The 18870-nt window shown below is 56.2% G+C and overlaps 3 protein-coding genes across 4 annotated transcripts; 1 reads left to right on the top strand and 2 right to left on the bottom strand.

Moving 5' to 3' along the window:
• The first annotated feature begins 9072 nt into the window (after positions 1-9072).
• On the top strand, positions 9073-10056 carry C1QTNF4 (C1q and TNF related 4). Its single transcript, XM_052653302.1, has one exon. It carries the CDS (start codon positions 9073-9075, stop codon positions 10054-10056), a length of 984 nt encoding a protein of 327 aa, XP_052509262.1.
• A 645-nt stretch (positions 10057-10701) lies between these two features.
• FAM180B (family with sequence similarity 180 member B) lies at positions 10702-13909 on the bottom strand. 2 transcript variants are annotated; one of them, XM_052652411.1, is made up of 3 exons: positions 12783-13909; positions 11927-11997; positions 10702-11718 (listed from the first exon to the last, which is right to left on the bottom strand). In XM_052652411.1, exons 1-3 carry the CDS (start codon positions 12919-12921, stop codon positions 11323-11325), a joined length of 606 nt encoding a protein of 201 aa, XP_052508371.1. In that variant the 5' UTR covers positions 12922-13909; the 3' UTR covers positions 10702-11322. The 2 variants fall into 2 exon arrangements, with proteins under 2 accessions (XP_052508371.1, XP_052508372.1); XM_052652412.1 differs by lacking the exon at positions 11927-11997 and having other exon boundaries at positions 12783-12916.
• A 120-nt stretch (positions 13910-14029) lies between these two features.
• Positions 14030-18817, bottom strand: NDUFS3 (NADH:ubiquinone oxidoreductase core subunit S3). The gene is made up of 7 exons (XM_052652410.1): positions 18692-18817; positions 18516-18581; positions 17306-17403; positions 16950-17099; positions 15710-15835; positions 15473-15592; positions 14030-14277 (listed from the first exon to the last, which is right to left on the bottom strand). Exons 1-7 carry the CDS (start codon positions 18753-18755, stop codon positions 14110-14112), a joined length of 792 nt encoding a protein of 263 aa, XP_052508370.1. The 5' UTR covers positions 18756-18817; the 3' UTR covers positions 14030-14109.
• Positions 18818-18870: the final 53 nt, after the last annotated feature.

Genomic DNA, 18870 nt, shown 5'->3' with positions numbered 1-18870 from the left:
GTCAGTTGCTGCATAGTCGTATTCTGTACCTGACTGATGACGCCGTGTAAGCACCCACTCCCCCAATTTCCCAGCCCCCAAAGGTGGTGTGACCTAAGTGCCCAGAGTGGAACCAGTCATCGTCAATGTCTGCCCCAGGCCGAACTCTTCCCTTCCGGTCTTCCCAGACGCCAGCGAAAGAGGCGGAGTCAACGCTCTTGACTCTTGCAGTTTCTCTACCTGCCCCTCACCTTCTAGTCACCAGGTCCTCCATGCGTTCCCTCCAGAGACTCCCAAGCCCTAAATTATGAAGTCTTCCCAGTGTACATCCACAGAAACCAAGACCCGGGGAGAGGAAATAACTTGTAAAAGTTGGAGTGTTTTTAACCTCAAGAAACAGAGAACTTACTCAAAATGGCTCCACCCTCCTTCCATAGTGAGCGGGCCCTCGGGAGGGTGTGGAGTTACCTGTGCCTCCAATCCCCTCTGCCAACGTGGGCCAAGAAGGACCTGAAACATCAGCTCAGACGAGTCTGGGTTCGCGGGGAAACTCAGTCAGTGTGCTGCCTCTTCAGTCCAACTGTGACACGTTCTAGCTCCGCCAGTGTTCCAACTATCTAAGGCTGTGCAGTAACTCAAAAATTTCTGGTTTAAAACAGTCAGTTCTGTCCCTAGTGGATCTGGAAGTGCACTGGGTCAGCCAGGTGGGTCCCGCTTGGAGTTCTTTCGCCGTTGCCATCAGACTGTGCCTGGGCCCCGAGTCATCTTGAAGGCTTCCGTAGTCGTACCGCAAACAGTGGATGCTGGACCTCAGCTGGGGTCAGGGCCAGCTTCACAGGATGCCTTATACGACTACACAGAGTCCCACACGTGGCCTCTATGCTTGGTGTAAGGCAGTTCTCACCACCTAAATTCTTAATTTTTGAACAAAAAGCCCTGTCTTTCCATTTTGCCCTGGACCCTGCAAATCAGATAACTGGTCCTGCCTCAGGCTGTTGGCCACCACATCTACACACAGCCTTTCCGTAAGGCCTGGGCTTTCTCACATCATGATGGCTGGATTCCAAGTGTGAATTTCAAGAGAGCGAACATCAGACTGAAGCGGCATCACCTTTTACGGGTGAACCCAAGGCCTCTTAGAGGGTAGTGGTGTGGTCTCAGTATAAAAGCAAGGTGGGATGGGAGATGCCGTCACAGCTGTCTTTGGAAAATGCAATTTGCCACGTCTAGTCAGGAGCAGGCCTTGACCTCCCCATCTGCAGAAGGACCTAGGGATCTGCTTCTGGGAAAAGGGCCAACGGAGAGTTAAGAACTTGCTCCTCACAGCCACTCCCAACTTCCCCCATTCCCGGCTCTTTACCAAGTGCTCAGAGGGATTGGAATCAGGCGTCGTGGGGCCAGGAGCCTAGCCCAGGCGCTCTGAACGTCTGCTCCCCTCGGAAGGCTGAAATCTCCCAGGGAGGCAGGGACTCAGCGCCCTGACATCTGTTTCTCCTGCCAGCTTCTCTGCTTGGCTAATGATCCCTCCCCTTTTGTTTCTCCCTGGGGCTTGTTGTTGGCTTTCTCATTAGCTTCCCCTCAACTCCCAGCAAGGTCCCTCGACTCTGAGCTCTGCTAATTCCCCTGTAATCCGTCGGCAAACCAAGAAGCTAATTAAATTGTGAGCTTGTGTGCGTGTGCCCTCTGTGTCTGCAACTCTTCTCAGCCTCTCTTCCATCTGTTTCTGCCCTTTCGTTTCCTTTCTTACTAACCCTGTGTGGTTTAGATTGGACACTTTGAGTAGATTCTTATAGATCTCCCTGCCTCTTCTGTCCCCTGCCTTTCACTCTGTGGCTGGAACAATCTTAAAATACTGCTCTCGGCATTCTCCCTTCTGCTGCAGGTTAAACCGAGCTCCTTAGCTCAGCATTTAAGCCCCACACACCTTATCTGCCGCGTCTCTACACAAACCCTTCCCTCTTCAACTAGCCACACACTGGCGCATCCATGCCAGCTCCACGCCTTTGCTCAAAATTTTAACTTAGACTGGATCCCACTCCCTTACTCCTCTACCAGCACAATGTAAAATCCTCCCCGTCATTTGGAAATAACTCCTGTGACACCGCCCTGATTCCCCCAGGAGGAATTTCTGTACCTCTCTCCTGGTGCTGATCTCTTTTTACCTATTGTGGTTCTTTATACCCAAATCCTGCCGCTCTCCCTAAATGATCAGCTCCTTGAGAGCAGGATCTCTACATCCTATTCATCTCAGCTTCCTCCTGAGTACCCTATTTAACACTGTTTCAGAAAATTTCATTGCTGTCTCCTGGCCCAATGTGGCAACTGGAGCTCCAGCCTTCATGCATACATTCCAGGAAAAGGGAAAAGTGAGGGCAAAAAGAGTGGGCCTAGTCAGTCCCTTTAAACCACTTTCTCTCCTAATAATTTTTGTTGTTGTTATTTTATTTTATTTTTTTTGCCAAGCCATAAGGCATGGGGGATCTTAGTTCTACCACTGGGTATCGAATCCATACCCCCTTGCAATGGAGGCTCACAGTCTTAACCACTGGACCACCAGGGACGTCCTTCCTAATGATTTCTGCTTACATCTCACTGACAAGGCCTAGCTGCAGGAGGCACTGGGTACATTGCCTCCCTTCATACTCAAGGGCTCATTCCTCATTTTACAGATGAAACCTAAGGCCCAGAGAGTATCAAAAAATCAGGAAGGCTGCAGAGGATAGAGATCAAGAACAGGGTTTGGAGTCAGATCGACCTGACTTTGAACCCTCTCTGTGCACTGACTTCCTTACTGCTCCTGTGTGAAACTGGGTTCGTGACACCTACTTCAGAGGATGTTTAGAAATTAAATAAGGGGACTTCCCTGGCAATCCAGTGGTTAAGACTCTGTGCTTCCATTGCAGGGGATGGGTTTCATTCCTGGTCGGGGAACTAAGATCCCACATCCCTCAAAGCACTGCCATAAATAAATAGGAATTAAATAAGGGGTGAAATGAAAAAGCACTTAACATAGTTATGGTTCATTGTCTCAGTTTGAGATCCCCAAAAGTTGACCCTGAGAGATTTGGATACAAGTAGTTTATTTAGGAGGTGATCCCAGAGCAGGTTGAGCAAGTGGGGAAGTGAGGCAAGAGAGGAAAGCAAGCAAAGCCTACAGGGATAAGCAGGTTTTCCCCATGGACGACTTTGGTCCATTCTTCTGGAGTCTGAGACTGGAACACAGCTGGGAATTGAGGATTGTCCCGCTTTCAGGGGGACTGAAAGCGAGAGGATTTACCCGCTAACTCTGGACCCTCCTTGTTGAGGATTACCCTGGAGGGTGTTAATTTCCCACTTCCAGCCTGCCCCACCCTTGCCTCCATAGCTGGGAATGCCTCAGGAGAGACACAGAGCAAGCTCAGGAGCTGCCAGGAGGTGGCCTCCACGTAGACCTGGGGGCTTGAGAGGGGGCCTGGTAGCATGTGCAACACCCAGTGAAAGGAACTCGCTATGAAAATTATTACTGTTGCTCCAACTTGTTCAGGACAGAGCTGGAGCAGGCAGGAACTGCAACTGAGCCCTGGGGCTGTTTGCTCTGAACCCTGCTGCCCCCTAACTTCCCTTCCGGGGCGCCCACCCCCTAGATGCCCGCTAGTACATGGCATCCTCCTCCTCCATATCTCCTTGCCAGTGGCCACCTCGTCCCATCCCTTGACGCAAACCCTGCCTCAGCCACCTGTCTCCACCCCCCACCCTGACTCCTCTGGTGAAACGTTTTGTGGACCCAGGGAGGGTCAAATGGCTTTCAGCCTGAGACAGAGCCCCACTGGGCTTAGCTGTTCTGCCTCTAGAGCCCTGCCTTCTTCCCAGTCCTTCCACCATCAGAATCACACCTTCAAAGCACACCTTCATGATGGCAACCTCAACCTCCTGGTTCAGAAGAGGCACTGATGCCCTAAGAAGGGTTGTGGCTGCCCCAGATCGGCTTCCTGTCTTCCCCAGCCCTCCTAAGCCTCTCCCCACACCCCTCCTAGACCTTTACAGGCTGGTGAGGAGACAAAGGATAGTCTGGAAGGGCTAGACAGGGGCTTCATCCTGTGTTCCCCCGAATACCCTGTGCCCATCCAGAAATGCCTCCATCCATTCCTTTCTGTTCAGGTACATATCCATTCACCTCATCTTTCCCTCAACACCTGAAGAATATTTAAAGAGTTCATCACTGTCAACACCTTCATGAGGACTAACCCATGCTGGATTAACTGGGGTCGTGTAGGTTCTGAGAGCTGCAGGAGAGCTCCAGAGCGCAGGGGGTCACAGAGTGGCTGGGGCAGGACCAGGACTAGAACTTGGGCCTCCTGAGTCTGAGGGCTCCTGCTTCTGGCAGCTGGGAGTGGGCTCTTCACGACCATCCATTCAGCCACTGCATGCCCAGCACAGCCTGCAGGAGAGGACTGCAGCCTCCCGGAGGTGGGGTCCGAGTCCAGGGTGGAAGCGGTGGAAGGGCCCCGCAGAGTGCCGCGGTGGGACGGCAGCTGCTCCCAGCCCGGGGATCCTGCTGGGGCCTGCCCACCCGCCCTGGGCCCAGCTCGGCGGGGTGTAAGTGTCCCTCGGCAACACAGACCCATTGAGGCCTCCTATCGCCTTTCTCAACCCCCTCCCTCCTTGCAGATGCTGTGAAGGCAGCCTTCCCGCCACAAGGCAATTCTGCAAGGACACCCCTCCTTCCTCGCCCCCTCCCCGGGGACAACCCCTCCACCCCCACCGGGCTGACCCTCTGATGCCTAGGAGTTTGGTCTTCCTCCTTCCTTCCTAACCAGCCACGGCCTTTTCCGATTTGGAGGGGAGGAAGAAAACGCGGTCACTGTAAGCCCCTCCTCTCCTGGCGGCACTGACCCATTTATCCTTCTCTTCCCGCAGACCCCCTCCCCTGCCCTGAGCCTGTCCCCGCCGAACTCGCTCTCCCCTTCCGCTGCCCTTGCAGCCCCGAGGCTAGTCCAGTCTCCGCGCCCCGCTCCAGCCCCCTCTCCTCCAAGCAGGGAGGAGGCTGGGTCTCTAGACAGCCCCGAGCCACCCCGGGGCTGGGGACGGGAGTGGGGCGGGGGGGGGAGGTGGGGGGGGGGGCCTCTGCCTCAGTTTCCCCATCTGCTAACTTGGATTCCTGATGCCTGCTCTGCACACCCAGAGGCTGAAGCCCGAGGGAGGTCACGGAGGAGGACGAGGCGGGCGCCCGCGCGGCCCGCGCAGGGGGCCTGCGTGCGGTGCCCCTGGGCCCCGGCGCTCGGCGCGCCCCTCCCTCTCTCCCCCGGCCCGCCTCTGCCCGCCTCTCCCCGCGCGGGCCCGGCGGCTCGCTCTCCCGCAGTCCGCTTTCCCTCGCCGCCCCGCGCCCACCCACCCCGGGGTCCCCGCGCCCCGCCCGCCCCCGGCGCCGCCGCCCCCGCCAGGCCCGGCCCCGCCGCAGCGCGGGCGGCCAGTGCGCAGCCCCGCGCCCGCCCGCAGCCCGGACCGGATCGCGGGCGCGGAGCGAACCCGACCGACCGCCGCCCCCAGCCAGGTGAGGGCTGCTCTGGGGCGCGAGGAGCCAGGCTTCCTCCTTGACGGGAAGCGGGGGCCGGGAATTGAATCCTTTTTTTTTTTTTTTTTCCCCTGAAAGGAGGATCTGGGAGCTTCTTCCATGAAAGAGGCTCAAGGGCTTTTCATCCGAAAGGATGGATGAAGGAAGATCTGGGGGAGAGGCGGGGAGGTACCATTTTCTGAGGGATTTTTTTTTTCTTTTTTTAATGAGAAAGGATTAATTGGCTTCTTCCGTGAAAGGGGGACTCATCTTCTTGGGAGCCCGAGGGGCTTTCAAGGTAGGTGGAGAGGGCGCTTTGGGCAGAGCTTGAGGGAGGGGGTGACTGGGGAGTGGGGTTCGCTGGGAGGGTCTCTGGAATCCCCTTAGCCTGCCATGGCTGCACCTCCACGGTCGGCTCCGGGTTTCTATCCAGCGCACCGTGTCCTAGTTTTTTTTCTCTTCGAAGGTGATTGTTTTGAGCCTCACCTGCACGAAGCCAGGAACAGCCATTTCCTTCCCTGGAGCTGTGACGCCCACCTGACACCCTCTCACCTCTGACCTGCTCCGGGAAGGAGGCTTAGGGAATGATGGGGACCTAGGGATCTGAGAAATGGGCAGGGCCGGGTACCGAACACACAGGAGGGCCCTCAGGCACTGGCAGGGTGCACGAGGCGCAGCCGGCAGATTACCGAGGGTCCAGTGGGCGGATGATCCCGGGCCAAGACCTGATAGGAGAGCCGCACGGTCAGGAAGAGTTGTGATGCTCCCATATTCCCAGGAGACAAAAACGTTAGTTTTTTTGGTTGGTTTTGCTTTCTTCCCCCTTAGCCCTAGATCCCAAGACTCATTCCACTTCTCTCCCCTCCTATTTTTGCAAAAAGGGAAACTGAGGCAGATAACAGGTTGGCTGGACATATCTACGTTTAGAAGGGAAAGGTGGTGGAGAGGAAAGCACACTGAATTTGGAGCCAAAAGGCCTCCATTCAAGGCTCGCCTCAGGGCCCCAGGGGTGACCGCCGGCTAAAACGCTTCCCTTGGTTGGACCTCAGCTTCTCCCCTGTAAAATGGGAGAGGGCCCACCCGCCTTGCAGGTTAGCTGTGACACTCAGATGGGTGAAAGAAGTGCCCTGGGAAAGGGACTGCGATGAATACTGGGAGGTGCAATCGTCACTGCTGCAGGGACCCCCACTCCCCCCACCGCTGCCCTCAACAAGCGACTGGCTAGCCCAAGGGGCACCTTTGTAAGAATGAGGAAAGGTACTGTCTCTGGAAGGAGAGTGTTCAGCTGGGCTAGGGACTTGGGGGTCTTTCTTATGAGAAGCAGAAAAAGGCACACTCCCCAGCTGCAGCAGTTCCACACTGTTGGGCAAATAGGATGCGGGCCGCACTCCAGTGCCCACCTGCCTTCAGGTGAACGTCCTTGTTGAGCACAGCGCATCTGTGCACCTGCTCCTGGCACTCCTTCTTGGCAGGCCCCCAGCATCTCTAAGTGACACAAAGGTACACACACTCCCAGGGCATTTCCTATAGAAGCCCACATGCTAAGCTGTTGCCAGCTCATTTTCTTTCCCGCTTTGCCTCCACTTCAGGGCTTCAGGGAATTCAGTCCCCAGAGCCTGTGCCCTACTAGGAAGCATTATGGAGGAAGCATCTCCCTATCTTCCGAGACAATCTGAGTCAAGTAGTGCCTTCACCAAGCTTCCAGGGGTAAGGGTTACTGAACCCTAACCCCTTATGCCAAGAACTTGATCATCAACTATACTCCAATGTAATTTTTAAAAATTAGATTAAAAAAAAAAAACTTGATCAGATCAGTTTTTCCCCAAAACTGACTGCACTGCCATCCAACAGAGGTGCTCACACCTGCTATCTCAGAGCATCCTCAGTAAGGTTGTTAGGCGGATATCCTCCCCCAGTTTATACAGAAGGGGCCGTGCCCGGAGACATTTGGGAACTTGCCTAAGGTTTCACAGCATGTAGAGGAGTAGCGCTAGGACCTGAGCCCAGGTTTAGCTGCCAGTCTTGTACACCCAGCGCTCCTACCGAGGAACCAAGCTGCTGACCTCAAAGACCTGGCAAAGCCCGCTGGAACCCCTCTGCCACTGTATCCCCAGCAGCCCCTGGCTCTCTCTTTCCCCTCAGGGACCAACCCCAAAGCTCAGAGGAAAGAGTCCCTTTCTCTTCTTACTCTGATTTTGTGGGGGGAGGGAACTACCTCAAAACCCAACTGTTCTGACCTCTTCAGCGCAAGAAGGGCCCCTGGTGATTCTGGAGGTCCAGGGTGGGAGCTGACCCTTCACTGGGTCACAGGCCAGGAAACGGGTCGGTTCAGTTCAGTTCAGTCGCTCAGTCGTGTCCAACTCTTTTCAACCCCATGGGCTGCAGCACGCCAGGCCTCCCTGTCCATCATCAACTCCCGGAGCTTACTCTGATTTTGTGGGGGGAGGGAACTACCTCAAAACCCAACTGTTCTGACCTCTTCAGCGCAAGAAGGGCCCCTGGTGATTCTGGAGGTCCAGGGTGGGAGCTGACCCTTCACTGGGTCACAGGCCAGGAAACGGGTCGGTTCAGTTCAGTTCAGTCGCTCAGTCGTGTCCAACTCTTTTCGACCCCATGGGCTGCAGCACGCCAGGCCTCCCTGTCCATCATCAACTCCCGGAGCTTACTCAAACTCATGTCCATTGAGTCGGTGATGCCATCCAACCATCTCATCCTCTGTGGTCCCCTTCTCCTCCTGCCCTCAATCTTTCCCAGCATCAGGGTCTTTTCCAATGAGTCAGGTCAGGGAGCAGCTATTTCCTGCCAAGATGGGGGCTTAAAAAGCAGCCATCAAGGAGAGTGCCAGTACAGACAGCCAGTGCCTGAGTGAGCGGCATGCTAAGGGCCATGGAACAGACCAGGAAAATGTAGCCGATTGGAAGCTGAAGATAACCCCGGACGCCCTGACCACCCTCTGTGTTTCCAGGGCCCCTGGGTGTCAAGGAGAAGGGCACGTGGCAAGTGCAGCAGACAGGGCATTAGGACCCTTGAACCTGAGCATTTCCACTGGTATCTGCGAAATTTTACACAAAGGGGTCTGGTGGTTACAAAAAGAAAAAATAGGTCACGGATCTAATTGTTCACAAACTGGTGTCTGGACGAGCAGCATCTCTGCATTACCTCGGAGCCTGTGAGCAAAGGAAATTCTCAGGCCTCGTCCTAGACGAGCGGGAAAGGAAATGGCAACCCACTCCAGTATTCTTGCCTGGAGACTTCAATGAACAGAGGGGCCTGGTGGGCTACTACTGTTCATGGGGCCACAAAGAGTCGGACACGACTGAGTGACTAAGCACAGCACATCCCAGGCGAGGCAGGGGCGCGGGCCAACAATGTGTGTTAACAGGCCCTCCAGGTGACACCGAGGCCCACTTAAGCTTTGAGAACCTCTGAGCCAGTCTCGGTGTGTAGAAAACCAGAAGTCCGAGTTGTGGGTCAAGGGGGGGCTGTGCAGGGGGACCCGGCCCCCCGGCCGCCCCTCCACAACCCTCGCCTCCCTCCCCCTCGTGCCTCCCGTCCCAGGCGCCATGCTGCTGCTGCTGCTGCTGCTGGGCCTGCTGAGCCCGGCGGCCTGCGGGGCTCCGGGCCCGGCCCCGGGGTCCGCGGAGCTGCGCTCGGCCTTCTCGGCGGCGCGCACCACCCCGCTGGAGGGCACGTCGGAGATGGCGGTGACCTTCGACAAGGTGTACGTGAACGTCGGGGGCGACTTCGACCCGGCCACCGGGCAGTTCCGCTGCCGCGTGCCGGGCGCCTACTTCTTCTCCTTCACGGCGGGCAAGGCGCCGCACAAGAGCCTGTCGGTGATGCTGGTGCGCAACCGCGACGAGGTGCAGGCGCTGGCCTTCGACGAGCAGCGGCGGCCGGGCACGCGCCGCGCCGCCAGCCAGAGCGCCATGCTGCAGCTCGACTACGGCGACGCGGTGTGGCTGCGGCTGCACGGCGCCCCGCGGTACGCGCTGGGCGCGCCGGGCGCCACCTTCAGCGGCTACCTGGTGTACGCCGACGCCGAGGCGCCCGCGCGCGGGGGCCCGCCCGCGCCCGCGGAGCCGCGCTCGGCCTTCTCGGCGGCGCGCACGCGCAGCCTGGTGGGCTCGGACGCGGGCCCCGGGCCGCGCCACCGGCCGCTGGCCTTCGACACCGAGCTGGTCAACATCGGCGGCGACTTCGACGCGGCGGCCGGCGTGTTCCGCTGCCGCCTGCCCGGCGCCTACTTCTTCTCCTTCACGCTGGGCAAGCTGCCGCGCAAGACGCTGTCGGTGAAGCTGATGAAGAACCGCGACGAGGTGCAGGCCATGATCTACGACGACGGCGCGTCGCGGCGCCGCGAGGTGCAGAGCCAGAGCGTGATGCTGGCGCTGCGGCGCGGCGACGCCGTCTGGCTGCTCAGCCACGACCGCGACGGCTACGGCGCCTACAGCAACCACGGCAAGTACATCACCTTCTCCGGCTTCCTGGTGTACCCCGACCTCCCGCCCGCCGGCCCGCCGGGCCTCGGGCCGCCCGAGCTCTGATCCCCGACCCGGAGAGCCGCTCGGGGTGGGGCGGGGTGGGGCGGGGCGGGGTCGGGGCGTGCATGCCGAGCCCGGACCCGCGGCCCGAACGCCCCGCCGGCGCGAGCATGACGGCCCGCCGCGCGTGGCGGACTCTGCCAATAAAGTGGGCCTGCGCCGGCGCCTGTCTGCCGGGGTCCTGCGCTTTGTCCTCACTGCGCCGCTGTTGTCTTGGGGCGGGGCGGGAGAAGAGGGACCACCCCGGTGGGGGGTCGGCAGGCCGAGGGCAGGATTCTCCCTGGGCGAGCGAGGTGAGAATTTGATTGGACCCTTCCTGTCCGGTCTAACTCCGCGTGGGTCTCCCCTCCATGTCCGTTTCCAGTCGGTCCCTGTAGCTCTTCCCCGTTGAACTCCGATGTGATTTTTAGGGCCCATCTAGTTCCTTTTCTGTGACAAGGGACAACACCCCGCGGCCTCACTGGGTGTATGGGATTCAAGGAAACGGTACCTTCTGGCTCCCCGTAAGGGCGGTGGTGAATGCGGAAGGCAGCTGCTATCTGGTTGCCGATTCCTGCCTTCCCAGGATGGGTAGGGGGGTTTGCTCAGAGTCGCGGTTAACAAACTTATCTGACACAGAACGACACAGGGCTCCAGGAGGCCTGAACAGAACATTTTATGGGATGAGCTACACAGGATCAGAACCACTCCAGCCAGCCTCAATCTCCTCCCAACCTCACCCCCTTCTCTGAGCTTTGTTAGATGGACCAAAAAACATTTCTCACTTCCCTGCCCCCCAAAAGAAAATGTTTCTTCACCTGCTTCCCCTCATTCTTCCAACAGACAACTAAAAATGTCCAGTCTATTCTCCCAGCCTAGATGGGATACTTGAGCAACTTAGGTACCCCCAGAGCCTTGGTTGGGTTTAAAAGAGGTATCTACATAAGATTGGGCACTGGGCACTTAGGAGTTACCTGGGCTAGCAGGGTAGGAGTTGGAGGGTGGGAGCTTCCTTTTCAGCATCTCTTAAACACACTTCTCAAACACACACACTGCCTGCAAGTCCTGCCCTTAGGTCTGTGCCTGCTGGTCTGGGACCCAGAACCTGGGCCCGAGGAAGAAGATGGGGGAGGGGTAGACTGGGGTCCAGTTATACAAGGCAAGCCCAGAGACCCGAACACAGTGGCAAGAACCGGCTGCCAGATGGAAGCCCCTGCCAAAGGTGGGTCTGGCTCAGGTTGGGGCTGGTGGGCGAGGGGGAAGGAGGGATGGCAAGCAAAAGGGGAGGGGTTAGGGGAAGGAGTCAACCATGGAGGCCCAGGGCCCCAGAGGAGGGGGCTGGCCCTGGGGGCAGAAGCCTTTGCACAGGTCCCAGAGTGCTTCCTGTGCCAGGAGGGTGAGCACCTGGGCCCAGCGGCCTCTCTCCTCGGCCTCGCTGGCCACGTGGAGCCGGTAGACACAGGACACGCCTGTGAGGAGCAGATGTTCAAAGTCCCAAGGGCTAAGAGGAGGTCCCTTCCGCAGGTCCTGGAGCTGCTGCAGCCGCTGCTCAGCGCCCTCCAAGTCCCTGGGCACCTGGTGCTGCAGGAGGAGCCTGAGCCGGCGGCCTGGACGTGTGGATGCCAGTTCCTCGTCCTGGAGGCGCAGCTGCCCCACGATATCCAGCTCCAGCCCCGCCCAGAGCAGCTGCAAGGGGAGCCACGTAAGGGGTGGGCTGGGGCCTAGGGAGCAGGTCAGCGAGCAGTATTGTGCTGGGGGCCACAAGCAGGCAGTAGGACCCATGCTGGGTTGCCCCCTCCCCCAGCAGCCCCAGCTTGAGGCATCACCCTTCCCGGCCCTGAGCTCGGGGACCTCTGGATACTCCCACCCCCACGTCCCAGGCTGGAGGAAAGACCTCGAACATCACTTCCGGGGCCTCTGGCTCCTTCGGGCCACCTCCCACGCTGGTGCTGTCCGTGGGCTGCCCTGGGGCAGCAGAGAGGAGTCAGGGCCCTGCCAAGTTCCACCCTGAACACCCCAGCATCCCCAGAGTGCCCCTGAGCTGCCTGGTGGGGGTGCCCAGAAGTTCTATCTACAAAAGAACAGGAATGCCACCCCATGTCCACCTCCCCCTACACACACGCACATAGACATTCACTCTCCCAGGCATCATCCTGAACCCAGATACCATCTCGGCAAATGTCCAGGACTCCTCCTTGAACTTCTACAGTTCCCCTGGCCAAGAGCTCCAGGCCAATGAGTCACAAGACACTTCACTTCCCATTACCCCTCCCTATCATCATCGGGGGACAGCATGACCTGAAACAGTGCCAGTGACCCTCCCCAAAGGTGAAGACCCCTTTGAGAAGGACCTAGTCCTTTCCTGCTCCTCAGTAAGTGACTGTGTGCAAGACGGGAGGCCAGGCAAAGCAGGATGTCTGCCGCAGCTTCCGCATCTCTCTGGGGTGCTGCCTAACCCTTGGAATGTCTGCCCTAAGCCCAGGGCAGTGCAGGAGGTCCTGCTTTGCACATCAGCCGGAAGAAGCCCGAGGCCCGTTGAGAGCACCAAGGGCGAACCACCCTCACTTCACCTGGACCTTTCTGGTTGTGAGTGAGGCCTATCATTCTGTCCCCCACTCCACAGGACAGCCTGGCAGCTATCACACCCACAGTTCCTAAGCCCTGCTGGGCTCAGATAGGACCAAGTATTAACTTCTGTCAGCCACCAGCCTGCCTCAGCTCCCATCCACCCCACCCTAAGGCCCAGGTACCTGCATGGTGGTAGGTTGTAGTCACCCCGGGGAGGAGGCAAATGGCTACCGTCAGCCAAGCCAGGAACTGCACTGTCCCAGCCATGCTCCCCCAGGCCCTCTGAGTCTTGTTCTTCGCAGGGTCTCTCTGCACCTCCATCCGCCTGGCACACACTGGGGCTCCAGCTTTCCACTAGGCTGCTCCAGCTGCTCCCTGCGTTGCGTCTCGTCCTTCAGAGCTCAGCAGGGAGGGGCGGGCTCTGGCTTCCTAGGGGCTCTTTCCATCCCAGAGAAATGTGAAATCTGGTTGTTGGCAGTAGGAGCCTGGCTCCCAGCTTGTCAGGCCCTAAGCCTATTCCTGCCCAGATGGGCGGGATGCTTAGTTAATAGGAAAAAGGCATTTGGTAGCAAACAGCTCAGGCTTGGCCCTCCCAAAGAGGTAGGCGAGACCCCAGGCAGTAAGACTGCCTTACTATCTGTCCTCACCCCCAGAACACTGCAACTGACTCTAGCCTCTGACACTCAGTCTGGCCCAGCCTCCAGGAAGCCCCTCAGTAGCCAAGAACAACAGCCGCAAAGCGTGATCTTCCAGCTGCCTGGTGGGCTGGCTGAATGGCCCCTGGACAGGCAGAGAACTCTTCCCCTCAGGCACTCAGCCACCGGCTGAACAGACCCCAGACTGGCTGGAATGGAGAGTACTGTTTCCTGGCGACAGGTCGGCAGCTCCTGATTGTCTTTGGCCCCAGACTGGGACCCTCCTTTGCTTGTTTACAACATTCTCAGCTCAGACCAGAGTCCAGGAAGGTTCCCTCAGCCCAGGCCCGATGCGCTGTCAGGGTGCAGGACACAGGGTTCGCAACGGGCTGCAGCGCGCCCTGGTCCTGGCTGTCGGCTCTTGGAACCTTGTGGTGTGAACAGGATGAGGGTGGGTGGGAGCTGCCCTACTTTCATGGGCCCCCTGGACCCATGAGCTGCCATGAGATAGTCTGCTGTGACAAAGGGCTTTCTCCAGCAGTGGCCGAGATTCCATGCCACACCCGTCCTAAGCCCTGTGAACTGAGAACTTTCCATTTCAGTTCCAGGATGTCTCAGAAGTATATCTAGGTGTGCAAGTTACCCTGTCCGCAACTGCAGTATTTAGCCCCACTGAAACAGATTCTCAGTTTGGAAGAGTCTCTCTAAGGGAGTCAGCAAAACCCCTGCCTGCACCTCCCTCCTCTCCTGAGTCCAAGCTTCACTTCTCCTTATGGTAAGCATGCAGAAAATGGTGAGTCTAGTAGGATTTTATTTACAGGGACACTCAATTATAGGTAAGGTGCTTTCTAGGATACACATGCCTTCCCTGAAACTACTTGGCTTCAGGTTTCTTGTCTCCGGCTTCAAGCTTGAGATTCTCGGGGGGCTGGCGATAGGCAGGGAAAGCCTCCCACGGGCTGTTCAGATCAAACTTGCGGAACTCTTGAGCCAACTCCACCGGCTCGGCCACCACCCGCTTCACCTCGTCGTCATAGCGTAACTGGAAAAGAAAAAGGCAGGCTTGAGCACTGAGGAAAGCCTGTTACAGCCACGAAAGGCCCGCTGTCCCAAACCTATCCTCAGCCCCTTTACTCCTCCGTCCTTGACTCCTGTCCCAGTCCCTTTTAGTCTCCATCCTCATCTGTGTTACCCATTAGGTGGTCACAACCCAACCACCGTCTCCAATGGCCTCTACCTCAAGCTCTGCCATCACCCAGGCAGGCTTCCCAGCCCATTACCCCACATCCTATGCTCTGAGCTCCTCTTCCACCAGAACTGACCTTGCCCACCTATCCACATACTCCTTTTGGTGGGACCTTCGTTCTCCGACCAGGGATCAAACCTGGGCCCATGGCAGTGAAAGCATGGAATCCTAACCACTGGACCACTAGGGAATTCCCTCCACACACCCTGTAAGTTGATAGTAAGCATTTGCCCAGGATGAGGGAGCAAGTCAGTGGCTGAAAAGAATAAACCTAAGCTGACAAGCACTCAAGTTCAGGCCTGGGGGCCTTGGCATTATCACTGCCAAGGTGCAAGGTAGTAAACGTGGCACGACTTTTCCTGTTACTGGAAAATCAGCAGCTGGATAAGGTGAGGGCAATCCGCTGCTACAAATGGGACCATGCTAAATATAAGGAAACAGAGAGACCTGGGTACTGAAGAGCAAGGGCTGGATTGCCACCACCTCAGCGTTTCTGAAAAGTTACTTTGCTACGAAACCACGGATGTATACATACAATAATCCAGCTTCCTGCTGGAGCCTGCCACACACAGCAGTGCTGAGTAAAGCACTGAAATCCGAGGGCTGAACATTCAGTGTCTTGCCTTCTCCAGAGATCCAGGCAGGGTAAAGAGACACTCCACGTTCAGATTGTGGTGACAAACTGTGTCCTCAAATCTGCCTCGGTCATTAAAATGACCATTAAAACCATTAAAATAATGGGTGACAACAGCTGAGCATTTACAATACACCAGTTTTAAATATACACCAATTAGTTTACTACAAATCTACTGTTGTTAAGTACGACTCTTGTTCCCATTTTGCATATAAGAAAACTGTTGTCAGAGTGGAGCTCGGATAGAATGCAGTATTGATGCTCTTAACCCACCACGATCCACTGGCCATAATTCCTGCCCAGCATCCCTACCAGTCCCTCCCCCTCAAGCCTGTGGCCTACTTCCAAGGCTCCTACCTCAACATAGCCAGACAGCGGGAAGTCTTTCCGGAAAGGATGTCCCTCAAAGCCATAGTCTGTTAGGATTCTTCTTAGATCAGGGTGGTTAGCAAAGAAGACTCCAAACATGTCCCAGATCTAGAAAAAAGAGGCAACTGGCTATCACAGGGGTGAGGGGCTGCACTGCGTCCACTGAATCCAATGCGTTTTGCAACTCTGGCCCAGGTGCAGGGTCCACCATGTGCAGAGACTCACCTCCCTCTCATACCAGTTGGCTGCCTTGTACACAGACACAGAAGACTCAATGGGCGTCAGCTCATCTGTATAGGTCTTCACACGGATCCGCGAGTTGAAGCGCAGAGAGAGCAGGTTGTAAACAATCTAGGGAGAATGGAGGGAGCTGAGGACCAAGATGACCACAGGCTGAGGGGTCTGGGTCAGAAGTCCTTGAGTGGGACCATGAGGGCATAAAGTTCCACCCTGTGAACCTGCCTTCTGTCCTAAAGCGCAAAACCTCAAGATGCTCCAATACTCACAACTACTTGCAAATGCCTAAGCGACACTATAGCTCAGCCTGTCAGCATGCTTATCTTTGCTCCCACTACTGGATGTCTCCCAACTCCTCCTCCCCGCCACCCCACCCCCCATGGGACTAATACCTGGTTTCCTAATTATTCATCAAGAGTCAGCACAAATTTTCTCTCTCCCTTCATAAAAGCCTTCTAGACTGGGCTAAGTGCCCCTCCTGTGTTCTTATAACATCCCATGAATTGTATGATTAGAGTAAACTTTAAAATATATATATATCAATATGTTGAATCTACTTTGTTCTTATAGGCTTTTCTCGAGTGTAATTAACAGTCACTGTATCTGCTTCGTGGGGGTGGTTTAGTCCCTCCGTGTCTGACTCTCGAGACCCCGTGGACTGCAGCTCCCCAGGCTCCTCCGTCCATGGGATTTCCCAGGCAGGAATACTGGAGTGGGGTGCCGTTCCCTCCCCCAACAGTAAACTGCTCTCTGTGTCCTTCTTCCTCACTAGAGTGTGGGGGACTTCTGGAGGGCAGGTATTGGGTGTTACTTCTCTCTCGATCCCAGGATCTGGCAAAAAGTAGGTGACGAGGAAACAACAAGCTAAATGTACTGAGAACGTACTGCGTGCTAGCAACCTACCTGAACCATCTCCATGAATACTCACAACCACCCTGTGAGGTAGGGTGTTTCACACTTTTTAAAGATACTTATTTTGCACATAAGAAAAACTAAAGCTTGGAAAGACCAAACAAAATGTTTGAAGTCACACGGCTTATTAATGGCAAAGCTACAACTAAAACTCAAGGTCTCCCTGATTCAGAGACCCCGCGTCAACTGCTGTGTTGTATTTGTTCGACCTGAACTGAAACTAAGGCGGCCACGGTTCCCACAGGCAGCTGTCCCCCTGAAACTGTTCTGTCCCTTTGCCCTCCTTCACGCTCCAAACCTCAATCTCCTGACTGACCTCAAAACGGTTCTGCCGGGTGGGGATGTCCACCGCCGTCAAGTCAGCCAAGGATTTGAATTGTGCGTTGCTGTGATCCCTGAGGAAAGTCAGCACTGGGATGACCCCGTCAGGATGGATGCAGATCTCTAACTCATTGAAGCAGGACACCTGGCGACACAGAACAGGAGAGGAGAGGGAACAAAGCTACAGCCAGAGCAGGTAACTTCAACTGGAACCTCCTGGTTTAAGGCAGAGAGAGAGGACCAAGCTGGGATGGAGGAGTCTGTGCTTTGATTCCAGGCTGCCCACTCCCACATGCCCTGAGAACACGGCTCTTTCTTGATCTAAATCCAAACACCAGTAGTGAATATTACCTGAACTTGCTGGACATACTTGGGCAGGATTTCAGCCACATACTCTCCAAAAGCTGAGAGCTGCTTGTGGGCCACATCATTCCGTGGTCTGACAGTGGCTGGAAAGAGAAGGCATATTTTGAAAAGGAAAGTAGAAGGCAGCAATCAGCCCTGCAGACTGAGGCCTGAATAGTCTCTTGAGCTTGTGAGGCATGCTGTTCCCCAGTCAGGACTCCCTGAAGAATCCTGAGAAAGGTGGAGATAGAAAGTTCCTCTTCCACGGAACAGGAAGTGATGAAAACGTTGGGGAGATGCTACCTACACGATCCACAAAGACTCACCTATTATTACAGCTGGGGTGTTTACTTCTTCTCAAAACTTACTCCATGGTTCTTCCTTCTCAATGCCTGCAACTCTGCTAAAGCAGCATGGGTCTCAGTTCTCTTACCACACCAGGAGCTCTTTAAGTGTGAGAACTAGAACCTTTATGATTCTCTGTATCTCCTTAACATCTGGCTCATAGTAGGTTCTCAAACTAAGAACTTCAGGGCTTAAAAGTTTTCACAGATTATGTAGTTGAAACTTTTTTTGGCACAGACCAGGAAACTAAGGCCCAGAAAGGGGGAAAGATCAGGTCTCCTGATTCTCAGGTGGCTTATGTTGACTGGAACTTATCTCCACACTCATTCGTGTAACACTAAATCACTGGAGCAACTACAAACCATAGGCTGCAGAGTATTGTTTTCTCCGCCTTTGGCAGCAGGCAGGCCTTGCTTTATCACTTACTAGTGCTGTGATCCTGGTCAACCTCTCTGCACCGTTTCCTACTCTACTGTAGAAGAGCATAACACTATCTACTTCGTAAGATTGTTGTGGGAACTATGATCATTCATTAATCGCTTAGCAAGGTGCCTGGCATACAATAAGCACTCAATTAACGGGAGCTACTATTATAATAGGGCTCAGAGGCCCAGAGTCTATGCTTGTCATTTTAGAGAGCTTACAGTTGAATCAGAGAGAAAGAGAGAAATGGACAAGCGGCAACAGGGCCGTAACAGGCCCAAGGACACAAGGAGGACGCGTGCAGTCAGCTCTCCAAGGACAAGCAGAGGCTTGCCGGGAGGACGCAGAGAAAGACAGTCCAGGACGAGGGCAAAGCAAACATTTGACAAACGGAACGAACGCGGCCCCGCCTGCAGTCCCGAGAAGGGCCGGTCTCGCACATACTCACGGCGCGTGTCGGCCGCAGCGCTTTCCCGCCTCACCGGCAGCAACAGCACCGAGGGTCTCCCGGCCACTGCATGGAAAGACAGAGACGCTGAGGCGCAGGATGAGGCCTGAGGGGCTCCCTCCGCTGGGCGCGTCGCCGCTCCTGCCCCGGGCCTCAGCCGGCTGCCCACTGGTCACCTCTGGCCGGCGCCGCGGACCCCACGAGCCTCTGCCAACAACCCCGAGCCGCCGCCGCCGCCATCTTTACCGGCTGTACACAGGCAGCCGAGGCCAGGCCGGTAGGACACGGAGCCCCCAAGGGCACGGACCAGAAGCGGAAGTGTGCATCAGACCTTCTTCCGGGCGGTCGCGGGGCC

Source organism: Budorcas taxicolor, chromosome 15 (genome assembly GCF_023091745.1).
Source record: "Budorcas taxicolor isolate Tak-1 chromosome 15, Takin1.1, whole genome shotgun sequence".
Taxonomy (NCBI): Eukaryota; Metazoa; Chordata; class Mammalia; order Artiodactyla; family Bovidae; genus Budorcas; species Budorcas taxicolor.
Note: the sequence above shows the minus strand (reverse complement) of the source record. Positions and strands in the feature narration are given on the sequence as shown.